Source organism: Oncorhynchus tshawytscha, linkage group LG13 (assembly GCF_018296145.1).
Source record: "Oncorhynchus tshawytscha isolate Ot180627B linkage group LG13, Otsh_v2.0, whole genome shotgun sequence".
NCBI classification, from domain to species: Eukaryota; Metazoa; Chordata; class Actinopteri; order Salmoniformes; family Salmonidae; genus Oncorhynchus; species Oncorhynchus tshawytscha.
The window spans coordinates 63,250,445-63,263,974 of NC_056441.1; the positions used below are offsets into that span (position 1 = coordinate 63,250,445).

General features: G+C 43.3%; 1 protein-coding gene across 1 annotated transcript in view; it reads right to left on the bottom strand.

Moving 5' to 3' along the window:
- Nucleotides 1–407: 407 nt before the first annotated feature.
- LOC112234741 (protein unc-119 homolog A-like) overlaps nt 408–13,530 on the bottom strand; it is a 42,134-nt gene continuing 29,011 nt past the window's right edge. Inside the window, exons 2-5 of the mRNA XM_042296139.1 lie at nt 5,386–5,499; nt 3,146–3,239; nt 2,156–2,328; nt 408–1,929 (exon numbers count right to left, since the gene is read on the bottom strand). Of these exons, the coding sequence (XP_042152073.1) occupies nt 1,817–1,929; nt 2,156–2,328; nt 3,146–3,239; nt 5,386–5,499 (494 nt within the window). The 3' untranslated portion in view covers nt 408–1,816. The remainder of the gene's footprint in view (nt 1,930–2,155; nt 2,329–3,145; nt 3,240–5,385; nt 5,500–13,530) is intronic.

Here is a 13,530-nt window from a genome sequence, read left to right on the forward strand (position 1 = left end):
CAACCTGACAGAGCTTGAGAGTATCTACAGAGAAGAATGGGAGAAACTCCCCAAATACAGGTGTGCCAAGCTTGAAGCATCATATCCAAGAAGACTCGAGGCTGTCATCGATGCCAAAGGTGCTTCAACAAAGTACTGAGTAAAGGGTCTGAATTACTTACGTGATATGTCAGTTTTGATTTTTTAAATATTTGCAAACATTTCTAAAAACCTGTTTTTGCTTCGTCATTATGGGTTATAGTGTGTAAATTGATGAGGGAAAAAAACAATTGAATCCATTTTAGAATAAGGCTGTAACGTAACAAAATGTGGAAAAAGTCAAGGGGTCTTGAATAATTTCCGAATGCACTGTGATTGGCTATTCCCACATATCGTCATCTTCCTATCAAGTGAATAAAGACCACAAGACGCATTTCAAGACTTCCCAAAAAATCACATATATTTATTTCTCAAAGTGGCATTTCAACCATCTAAACTTTACACTATTTTTTGTTTTAATTTACAAAAACCACATTTATTTTAAATAAATCTGCAGATCACTTGAGACTAAATAGTATGTGCTGGATATCAAAATGAATATCTGGTTTTGAATTCCTATATGACTATCCTTCACCTACTTTTAACTCCTCAAAGTGGCTATTTAAAAAAATACTTTAGAACATAAAACTATGAGTATACGGAAATAAACACGACTAGGATTGCAAAATTCTACTAACTTTCCTAAAATTCCCAAGTTTTCTGGAAATCCAGGTTGGAAGATTCCGAGAATCAGGTTGGAATAAGAAACGCAGGAATCCTCCAAACGGGACTTCTGGAAAACCAGGGAATTTGGGGAAAGCTAGAATTTTACAACCCTAAATACGACACATTCACTGTAAAAGAGTACCTGTCCCATTCTACGACTTACTGTACCCTAATGGCATTCGACTGGTTTCTAGTGGAATGGTGATCGACAAAGAACTTCATCAAACAGTAGTACTATTCCTATCAGGGACATTGAGTCATTCAGAGCTAATGGCTATTTATTAGAAATTCAATAAACTTTTTTGACTTTCTTTAAGAGTAAAAAAAAGTTGCTGAACCCTAGTAGAAATATATAGGTTCTGCTTGCTCGACTAGAATACATGTTTTGAGGATGTCAGAGAATTGTGTGTCTGTGTCACTTGGTCCTGCGACCGACAACTGGCGGGTCTGTCTGTCTGTCTCTATTGTTTAAATAGCTTAATGTTAATGAGATGAAGGGCAGATAAGCAGACCCTCTCTCTATCTCTCTTTCTCTCTCTCTCAATTTTTTCTGTCTCTTCCTTTTCTCTCTTTCCTGCTCTCTTTTTCTCTTTAGTAGATTGACTGAGCCCTTCAGAAAACACTGACTAGACATTCAATCTCATTCATTGTTACTGGCCCTTACATACTGTACTTGTTGTGCTTTTATTTGGTCTAGATCAGGCCACATCAGACGTGTCCCATAGCGAAGGTCTGTGTGTGTTTATGTATGCTAGACTGTGTACACATCTACAACACTCTCTATCAGACACAGAAACATAAGTTGAGAGGTCATTGCAAGAGACTTGGAGTAGGGGATTGCAATTGAGGCGATAACAAGCAATGGGGGAATTCTGGTTGGAGAAATAAAGCTGCGGAGAGTGTGAGAGGCTGTCCATCAGCCCTGTTGCTTGTGACCTGTCAGTCCGTCCATACATCTCTCCATTCGTCATCTGTCAGCACGTTCGTCTGTCTGTCTGTCCGTGGTCCCATGGGTGGGTGGGATTGAATTGGAGTTGGGATGGGTCTAGGTGTCTAGGGGGGTCCTGTGGTCCTATGGACTCCCACTGTAGGAGTAGTCTGCCTTGTTGTGCATCACCAGCTTGTTGTCCACAAAGTAGAAGCTGTCGGACTGCGTTTTGTATGGGTGCAGGATCATCTCACGCACTGAGGAAGAAGGGAGAGCAAGGACACATCAGTGTGTGTGTGCTTGTGTAAGTGTGTGTGTTCGAGTGAATGCGTGTGTGTGTTTGAGTGAACGTGTGTATGTGTGTGTGTGTGTGTGTGTGTGTGTGTGTGTGTGTGTGTGTGTCGGACTGTCTGGTATGGGTACAGGAAATGAATGCATGCGTGCTATGTCTGTGTCTCTGTTTCTATGAGTGTCTATACTCACTGATGTCCTCTGACAGAGGGGGGAACTCATAGATGTGTTCACAGGTGTTCTTGCTGCTGGGCATACAGAAACCAAACTCAAAATCAAAGCTCTTGAGGAGCTGCTCTCTGAAGTAGTGCCTCTCAATCATCCTGAAGTTGTTGATGGGCATGTCTCCCACTGTGAACTCCACACTGTGTCAGAGAGGACAGGGGGACAGAGAGATCCGATAAACTCTTGGAAGCACACGTACACACATCATTAGTTTGTCATAGTTTGATGCAGAACAGAAGTATAATTCCATGTCTCCTCATCTGCCCCCATTCTGTAGCCCTTTCCTGCAGTCCAATGAAACACTGACCTCATGGGTGGAATGTTATTCATATTTTTCAGAATTTCCTAATTAATAAAGATTATTTTAAACAGTCGAACTTCTGGTGATTCTATGTCAAACAACGTTGTTATATTTCAGTCTTCTATGATCTATATAAAGTGTAGTACTGGGATGCAAACTACAAACATTTCAACTTTTTATCTGAAATAGGACAGGTGTCTTCTTTTTTTAAGCCCATAACCATGTGTGTGAGGTGTATACTTTGGTTTCAAAGTAGATTTGTTTAAGACTACCAAGATTTAGCCCACTGCAGTAATTAATAACAACTGGCCCGAATGTCATTTTCCTCATCTCTCTGTCTCTCTTTCTCCCTCTCTGCCTTCTTTTTTCTCCCTCTCTTCCTCTCTCTCCCTCTCTCTTTCTCTCTCTCCCTCTCTCTTTCTCTCTCTCCCTCTCTCTGCCCCCAACTGTACAGCCTTCCTGGCTCCTTGGTATCTGTCACTCACAAACACGCATGCAAGCACGTAGGTATGCACACACTCTCACCTCCTCTCACTCTCCGAGAATAGCCCTCCCCATCTGTCTCCTCTTCGTAGAGCAGCAGGGCACTGAGTGTCCACCGCACCACCATTCTTACACACCCACACACCCTGGCGGCCATCTTAGCTCTGACTTACGTGGCTCCGACCTGGCGCAGCTGCAGGAAGGCGGGGGTGAACTGGTAACGGACGAAGCGGCCTCCGTTGGGGTCCAAGTCCTTCTTTTCGCCCGCTGCCACAGTGTCACAAAAGATACCGCGTTAACAAGCCTGCTGTTTTGAAGCGCGGCCTCTCTGCTGTGTACCTCTCTGAATACACACTGTTTCAGAGCCTTAGATGATCAACTCACACAGCGAAATAACACCTTCTCAATGGCGACCTAGCAATTCATTCATGAATCATGCATATTACTGACTGGGCCTAGTTAACCCAGAGGTTGAAGTCGGAAATTAACATACACCTTAGCCAAATACATTTAAACTAAGTTTTTCACAATTCCTGACATTTAATCCTAGTAAGAATTCCCTGTCTTAGCTCAGTTAGTATCACCACTTTATTTTAAGAATGTGAAATGTTAGAATAAGAGTAGAGAGAAGGATTTATTTCAGCTTTTATTTCTTTCATCACATTCGCAGTGAGTCAGAATGTGTACATATACTCAATTAGTATTTGGTAGCAATGCCTTTAAATTGTTTAATGTGGGTCAAACATTTCAGGTAGCCTTCCACAAGCTTCCCACAACAAGTTGGGTGAATTTTGGCCCATTCCTCTTGACAGAGCTGGTGTAACTGAGTCAGGTTTGTAGACCTCCTTGCTCGCCCACGCTTTTTCAGTTCTGCCCACAAATTTTCTATAGGATCGAGGTCAAGACTTTGTGATGGCCACTCCAATACCTTGACTTTTCTGTCCTTAAGCCATTTTGCCACAACTTTGGAAGTATGCTTGGGGTCATTGTACATTTGGAGGACCCATTTGCGACCAAGCTTTAACTTCCTGACTGATGTCTTGAGATGTTGCTTAAATATATCTACATAATTTTCCTCCCTCATGTTGCCATCTATTTTGTGAAGTGCACCAGTCCTTCCTGCAGCAAACCACCCCCACAACATGATGCTGCCACCCCCGTGATTCACGGTTGGGATGGTGTTCTTCGGCATGCAAGCCTCTCCCTTTTTCCTCCAAACATAACGATGGTCATTATGGCCTAACAATTCTATTTTTGTTTCATTAGACCAGAGGAAATTTCTCCAAAAAGTACAATCTTTGTTCCTATGTGCTGTTGCAAACCGTAGTCAGGCTTTTTATGGCAGTTTTGGAGCAGTGGCTTCTCCCCTTGCTGAGCAGCTTTTCAGGTTATGTTGATATAGGACTTGTTTTACTGTGGATATAGATAATTTTGTCCCTGTTTCCTCCAGCATCTTCACAAGGTCCTTTGCTGTTGTTCTGGGATTGATTTGCACTTCTCGCACAAAAGTATGTTCATCTCTAGGAGACAGACTTGTGGAGGTCTACAATTTTTTTTCTGAGGTCTTAGCTGATTTCTTTTGATTTTCCCATGATGTCAACCAAAGAGGCACTGAGTTTGAAGGTAGGCCTTGAAATACATCCACAGGTGCACCTCCAATTGACTCAAATGATGTCAATTAGCCTATCAGAACCTTCTAAAGCCATGACATCATTTTATGGAATTTTCCAAGCTGTTTAAAAGCACAGTCAACTTAGTGTATGTAAACCTCTGACCCACTGGAATTGTGATACAGTGAATTGCACAAAGTAGATGTCCTAACCGACTTGACAAAACTATAGTTTGTTAACAAGAAATTTGTGGAGTGGTTGAAAAACAAGTTTTAATGACTCCAACCTAAGTGTATGTAAACCTGCGACTACAACTGTATAAGCTGCTCACACATACTGTAGGTCTTAAAACCTATTCGTCATCAGAGGCTATGACCTATAGTTTAGTGCCACAAGTCATATATCCTAGGGTCTAATAATAGAGAATATGTTAACATGTATCTATGAATATGTTAGGGGACACAAATACTAACGGTTATACACTACCGTTCAAAAGTTTGGGGTCACTAAGAAATGTCCTTGTTTTTGAAAGAAAAGCGCATTTTTTGTCCATTAAAATAACATCAAATCAGAAATACAGTGTAGACATTGCTAATGCTGTAAATGACTATTGTAGTGTTTTGTAGCGTTTTGAACGGTCGTGTACATAGTACAGACAGGCCTAATACTGACCTGGTGCTGGGGGCTTGGTGATCTCAAACAGACCCGTCCCTGTCTCCATGTCTTGATTAAATACATTATAATGGGGGACATGTATCTAATATCTGTACTGTATAATATGATAGTTTCGACATAGCACATACCTGGTACAGGGGGCTTGGTGATCTCAAACAGAACCGTCCCTGTCTCCATGTCTCGGATCTTGAACCGTGTGAAATCGATCATGTGAACGTTCTCCTCTGGGGAACATAGGTAGTCTGAAACAGAAAGGAGACAGAGCACCTTTTAATCTGAATACAGGAGGGCTACAGGAGGGCTACAGGAGGGCTACATACTCTACAGAACAGCTTTTAATCTGAATACAGGAGGGCTACAGGAGGGCTACAGGAGGGCTACATACTCTACAGAACAGCTTTTAATCTGAATACAGAAGGGCTACATACTCTACAGAACACATTTTAATCTGAATACAGGAGGGCTACATACTCCACAGAACACCTTTTAATCTGAATACAGGAGGGCTACATACTCTACAGAACACCTTTTAATCTGAATACAGGAGGGCTACAGGAGGGCTACATACTCTACAGAACACCTTTTAATCTGAATACAGGAGGGCTACATACTCTACAGAACACCTTTTAATCTGAATACAGGAGGGCTACATACTCTACAGAACACCTTTTAATCTGAATACAGGAGGGCTACATACTCTACAGAACACCTTTTAATCTGAATACAGGAGGGCTACATACTCTACAGAACACCTTTTAATCTGAATACAGGAGGGCTACATACTCTACAGAACACCTTTTAATCTGAATACAAGAGGGCTACATACTCTACAGAACACTTTTTAATCTGAATACAGGGGGGCTACATACTCTACAGAACACCTTTTAATCTGAATACAGGAGGGATACAGGAGGGCTACTACAGGAGGGCTACATACTCTACAGAACACCTTTTAATCTGAATACAGGAGGGCTACAGGAGGGCTACTACAGGAGGGCTACTACAGGAGGGCTACATACTCTACAGAACACCTTTTAATCTGAATACAGGAGGACTACAGGAGGGCTACTACAGGAAGGCTACTACAGGAGGGCTACATACTCTACAGAACACCTTTTAATCTGAATACAGGAGGGCTACATACTCTACAGAACACCTTTTAATCTGAATACAGGAGGGCTACAGGAGGGCTACTACAGGAGGGCTACTACAGGAGGGCTACTACAGGAGGGCTACATACTCTACAGAACACCTTTTAATCTGAATACAGGAGGGCTACAGGAGGGCTACTACAGGAAGGCTACTACAGGAGGGCTACATACTCTACAGAACACCTTTTAATCTGAATACAGGAGGGCTACAGGAGGGCTACTACAGGAGGGCTACTACAGGAGGGCTACATACTCTACAGAACACCTTTTAATCTGAATACAGGAGGGCTACAGGAGGGCTACTACAGGAGGGCTACTACAGGAGGGCTACATACTCTACAGAACACCTTTAAATCAAAGGAATTAACAGTAGTTCCACAAAGACTATGGGATACTTTTACGATACATTTGTTCAAGTTCATGAAACAAACACCCACAAACCAAAAGTGATACCCAGGCTGCCTAAGTATGATTCTCAATCAGGGACAACAATTGACAGCTGCCTCTGATTGAGAACCATACTAGGCCGAACTCAAAAACCCACATAGAAAAACAAACATAGACTGCCCACCCCAACTCACGCCCTGACCATACTAAAACACAGACAAAAACAAAGGAACTAAGGTCAGAACGTGACACTTGGTACACCTGGACTACAAGTAATAATATCTATGTTAAAAGACAATTATGCAGTTGTTACAGCCTTGTGTACACTGATTCAGCTCTTCTGACCCTGCCCCATCCAGCCACCTGGCCAGCCTGTCAGATCCTCACCTAACACAGAGACAGAAATAGCTATTTTTACTCCTCTAATCCTTGAGTCTGCCAAGATGTGACACTGACAATAACCACAGAACCTCTCTGTGATAACATGCAGGCCCACAGTGTTTTGTGTCACACTAACAGAACTGACAGCTTGGAATATGAGACACTTCTATAAGGCCCTCTCACAGAACTGACAGCTTGGAATATGAGACACTTCTATAAGGCCCTCTCACAGAACTGACAGCTTGGAATATGAGACACTTCTATAAGGCCCTCTCACAGAACTGACAGTTTGGAATATGAGACACTTCTATAAGGCCCTCTCACAGAACTGACAGTTTGGAATATGAGACACTTCTATAAGGCCCTCTCACAGAACTGACAGTTTGGAATATGAGACACTTCTATAAGGCCCTCTCACAGAACTGACAGTTTGGAATATGAGACACTTCTATACGGCCCTCTCACAGAACTGACAGTTTGGAATATGAGACACTTCTATAAGGCCCTCTCACAGAACTGACAGTTTGGAATATGAGACACTTCTATAAGGCCCTCTCACAGAACTGACAGTTTGGAATATGAGACACTTCTACACGGCCCTCTCACAGAACTGACAGTTTGGAATATGAGACACTTCTATACGGCCCTCTCACAGAACTGACAGCTTGGAATATGAGATACTTCTATACGGCCCTCTCACAGAACTGACAGCTTGGAATATGAGACACTTCTATTAGGCCCTCTCACAGAACTGACAGCTTGGAATATGAGATACTTCTATAAGGCCCTCTCACAGAACTGACAGCTTGGAATATGAGACACTTCTATTAGGCCCTCTCACAGAACTGACAGCTTGGAATATGATACACTTCTATAAGGCCCTCTCACAGAGCTGACAGTTTGGAATATGAGATACTTCTATAAGGCCCTCTCACAGAACTCACAGTTTGGAATATGAGGCACTTCTATAAGGCCCTCTCACAGAACTCACAGTTTGGAATATGAGACACTTCTATACGTTGGAATATGTGGAAGGGAAAGTATTAGGACAGAAATAGAACACTGACAAACACGTGTGGTTCCAATACAGCTCAGTTGGTTGGAGCATGTTGTCGACAACACCAGGGGGCCAGCCAACATAACCTAAGGTTTGGGTCGAGGGTACTGTACGCTGATCCCACACCCTTAGAAAAAAAGGGTTCCAAAAGGGTTCTTCGGCTGTCCCCATAGATGAACCCTTTTTGGTTCCAGGTAGAATCCTTTTTGGTTCCGTGTAGAGCCCTCTCTGTGGAAAGGATAATACATGAAACACAAAAGACTTCTAGCTGGAACCAAAAAGGGTTCTTCAAAGGGTTATCCTATGCGGAAATGCATAGAACCCTTTTAGGTTCTAGATAGCACCCTTTTTGCAGATCTGTGCCCAAGGGACAGCATCTACAGCCCTGTGGCATACACTCACCTCCCCACAGGCTGTGGATTAGGACTAAGAGGCTTACATTGTTTCACCGTCATATGGACAGATTGGAAGACGTTAAGGGGATTTGGGGAAACTATAGGTTTTGCTGTACTATAACCCCCATTCCCCCGACACCACCCCAAACATTGACCACTACACCCCTTTCATACACCCCTCCCTACCTGCATCCCATTAATGGAAACTACAGGTGGGCACCTGCCTCTAAGCCTTTGATATAACTTCATGTCAAAACTGTACTGAGGTAGAATAGTAAGAGCATGTTCTAGTAAGAGTTCATTGAGGCCTCAAACACATACAAAACAAACACTGTGTGCACACTCTCTCTCTCTTTCTCTCTCTTGCCTCTTCCTATCTCTCTCTCTCTTCCTCTCTCTCTGTCTCTCTCTCTCTCTGTCTCTCTCTCTCTTTGTCTCTCCTCTCTCTCTCACAATTTCAATTCAATTCAATTCAAGGGCTTTATTGGCATGGGAAACATGTGTTAACATTGCCAAAGCAAGTGAGGTAGATAATATACAAAAGTGTCTCTCTCTGTCTCTCATCCTCTCTCTCTGTCTCTCATCCTCTCTCTCTCTCTCTCTCTCTCTCTCTGTCTCTCTCTCTCTTCCTCTGTCTCTCTCTCAATTCAATTAAATTAAATTTGCTTTATTGGCATGACGTAACAATGTACATATTGCCAAAGCTTATTTTGGATATATACAATATAAAAATTGTCAACGGGACAACAGTAACAACAATAACCAAGCGTCAAAATAACCATACATTCAACAATAACAATAAGCATACAGTAGAGTACATGTGCAGGTTGATTGGTCTGTCAGACACTGTCCCTCAACTTATGGTAGGCAGCAATGTAGTGCGCTGCCAACCCACAGCTCTCTGCGTCCTCCCCCAACAGGACGGGTAGCCAATCCTCATCAGAGAGGTCTTTGAAACCTTGAATAAGGGTTTCAAATTTGGGAAAATGACACTCTCTAATTCTTTTATATTTTTAAAATTTTGTCAGGAAATGCAGCTCCGTCTCAGGTTCTGCTGTTGTGCAGTGGTTGCATAGCCTTTCCTCTACAGGGAGGAAGGTTTGTGGTCCTGTGTCTACCCTTCTCAATGGCAAGGCTGTGCTCACTGAGCCTGTACTTTGTCAAGGTTTTTCTAAGGTTTTGATCAGTAACCATGGTCAAATATTTAGCCACGATGTACTGACGATTTAGGGCCAGATAGCACTGCATTTTGCTTTGTGCTTGTGTTTCCCAATAAGCAATGTAGTTTTGTTTTGACTGTGTTGTAATTTGGTTTATTCTGATTGATTGGATGTTCTGGTCCTGAGGCTTCAGTGTGTTAGTAGAACAGGTTTGTGAACTCAGCCTCAGGACCAGCTGGATGAGGGGACTCTTTTCTTTGCTCAGCTCTTGGCATTGCAGGGCTTGGTAATATATGAGAGGGGATATGAGAGGGGGTCACTGTATTTTAGACGTTTCCAAAACTTAATTGCTCTTTTTGAGTTTTTAATATTCGTGGATATTGGCCTAATTCTGCCCTGCATGCATTGTTTGTAGTTTTCCTCTGGACATGTAGGAGAATCTTACAGAACTCTGCATGAAGGGTTTCAATGGGGTGTTTGTCCCATTTGATGAAATCTTGTTTTGCAAGTGGACCCCACACCTCGCTGCAATTGGTTCAATGACATATTCAATTAGTTTTAATAGGTATTTCAATTTCAATTAGCTTTTTAATGGCGTAGAATGCCCTGCGTGCTTTCTCTCTAAATTCATTCACTGCCTCATTAAGGTGTCTAGTTGAGCTTATTTTTAAACCTAAGTAATTGTAGTGTGTACAGTACTCTATATATGTTGTACCAATTGAGAACTTTGGTCTAATTCCCTGAGATCTCTCTGTCTCTCTGTATCTCTCTCTCTGTCTCTCTCTCTCTGTCTCTCTCTCTCTGTCTCTCTCTCTGTCTCTCTCTCTGTCTCTCTCTCTGTCTCTCTCCCTCTGTCTCTCTCTCTCTCCCTCTCTCTCTCTCTCTCCCTGTCTCTCTCTCTCTCCCTGTCTCTCTCCCTCTGTCTCTCTCTCCTCCTCTGTCTCTCTCCCTCTCTCCCTGTCTCTCTCTCTCCCTGTCTCTCTCTCTCCCTGTCTCTCTCTCTCTCTCTCTGTCTCTCTCTCTCTCTCTCTCCCTCTGTCTCTCTCCCTCTCTCTCTCTCTCTCTCTCTCTCCTGTCTCTCTCCCTCTGTCTCTCTCTCCCTCTCTCTGTCTCTCTCTCCCTCTCTCTGTCTCTCTCTCTCTTCAGTTCTTTACCTAAGGGTTAGGAAGCAGATGGACCAAACTGGCTAGCCAATGACCAGGAGATATTTTTAGCCTTCCTGTTACCTAGCTGTGCTACATGGAGAGAGGGGAGGTGTGTGTATGTGTAAGTGAGTATGAAAGGTCTTGTGTGTGTGTTTGTGTATACGCATGCACGCGTGTGTGTATGTGTGCGCTCACATTCGTGTGTGTCTACGTGGGTGGAGGAGGGGGGAGTGTTGCACTCAAAGGGCCTTCACACAAATCTGCTGAGGTCTTAAGACGACGCCCTCGTTCCCTGCTCAGGCCCCGGTGTTGTTAGGTTCATTAATATAATTGGTAGCAGGCTTTGGACTCTGCTGTGTGTGTGTGTGTGTGTGTGTGTGTGTGTGTGTGTGTGTGTGTGTGTGTGTGTGTGTGTGTGTGTGTGTGTGTGTGTGTGTGTGTGTGTGTGTGTGTGTGTGTGTGTGTGTGTGTGCTGTGCAGATGGCAGTAATTCCCTTGTGAGTTGTGACTGGGTCTCCTGGCTACTTTCCATCTCACCTACTACCCACCTGTCATTATAATCCACACCACAGTACTACTACACTCACAGATAGATAGTAACAACTGTATATACTGTACGTGTGTGTGTGCGTGCGTGTGTATTCTGTACTGGTGGGATAATGGACCTTTTTAATATGTAAGACTGGGGCTCTATGTCTAGGTCCAGAAAGGTTGTCTCAGTGGAGTTGATGGGAAAGCACTCAGCACTGGGATAGCCACACAACATCACATGTCTGCTGGAATAACAGACCAGTCAACAGATGTACTTTACATGTAGCTCTCCAACTTAAACCAGCAACCACAAATTCTGTGATTTTTACTTCTGAGGCCAACCTACTGTAAGGTTGAGGGTTACAGTGGTCTCAGGGTTACTGTGGTCTGAGGGTTACAGTGGTCTGAGAATTACAGTGGCCTGGGGGTTACAGTGGTCTGAGGGTTACAGTGGTCTCAGGGTTACAGTGGTCTCAGGGTTACAGTGGTCTGAGGTTTACAGTGGTCTCAGGGTTACAGTGGTCTGAGGGTTACAGTGGTCTGAGGGTTACAGTGGTCTCAGGGTTACAGTGTTCTGAGGGTTACAGTGGTCTGAGGGTTACAGTGGTCTGAGGTTTACAGTGGTCTGAGGGTTACAGTGGTCTGAGGGTTACAGTGGTCTGAGGGTTACAGTGGTCTCAGGGTTACAGTGGTCTGAGGGTTACAGTGGTCTGAGGGTTACAGTGGTCTGAGGGCTACAGTGGTCTGAGGGTTACAGTTGTCTGAGGGTTACAGTGGTCTGAGGTTTACAGTGGTCTGAGGTTTACAGTTGTCTGAGGGTTACAGTGGTCTGAGAGTTACAGTGGTCTGAGGGTTACAGTAGAGGTAGATACTGTAGCTGTAGGTGAATAACACAGTGTTTTAGGGGTAAATGTGGTAAACAAACAGTAGGAATATGGAGGGCTGCACACTACAGTATATGTTAAATAATTGCCCATTGAGTCCAAACACTAACTTACAGCTCTTAGCTAACCTTTTCCTCCTTGGGGAGCACAGGTCATTCAGGTTCAAATCGGTGTGAAATAATACATTTCAAATGAAATGTTGCTCTCCCCTCAATAATAAACAAAGAATTATAGAACAGACCTACAGTGTTAGAAGGTAAATATTCATAACAAAACACTGTAGACTGTTACAGCTCTATAACATGATTGTAGGTCAGTTATATGTGTAGTGACTGAATGACCTTCATTTACACGCTGACTCTGGTGCCATACGGTAGGTGTTATCTAACACCTAACACGTTAGATCAGAGGCCCAAGCTGTGTCCAGGCATCGGCTAACAAGTGGGAGAGCAGAATAGTATGGCCCTTAAATCCTCATCAACACACAACCATGTTGCATCACAGTGTAAGACAAGTCAAGTGTACATTCAATCTCTGGTTGAAAAAATAATGCTGTGCCGTACTCAAAATTGTAAGAAATTACGTTATTATGACCATTCAATTTCTATAATCGATGTCCCTTTTTCCAATCTGTCACTCAACCCCAAAGGCTCCACACACATTTCTACAGCCATGACAACTACAACCACAGTGTGTTGGAACTGAAGGCGCCGTTACCCTGGCAACACTGGCACTATGTTCTTGGCACATGGCAGCCTTACCTTCTTTACAGTGACTGTGATGTCTGATAAGAGTGATGTTCTCAGAACATGAAACAGCTACAGATCAGCTAGCTAAACAGGAGCTCCACAAGCAAATTGTATGAGCCCCACTACCCATACTGCAGTACAAAGGTTGCATCTCAGTAGTCGTCCCCATGACCCATAGTACAAAGAAGGCCGCATCTCAATAGTCTAAAGTGGCTTCCTCACCTTTACTGATCTGAACACAGACAAATCAATTATGGAGGATGCTTTCACCTGTTCATTTCATTCATGTCAGTGTAGATTGCCGGAAGGGCACGAGGAGAGACTATTGAGACACACCCAAAGTGACTAATACTCCATTGCTCATCACAAAAGATGACAATGATAATACCACTACATTATCTGTACCTACTGTAGGTCCAATAGTCATTGAGCC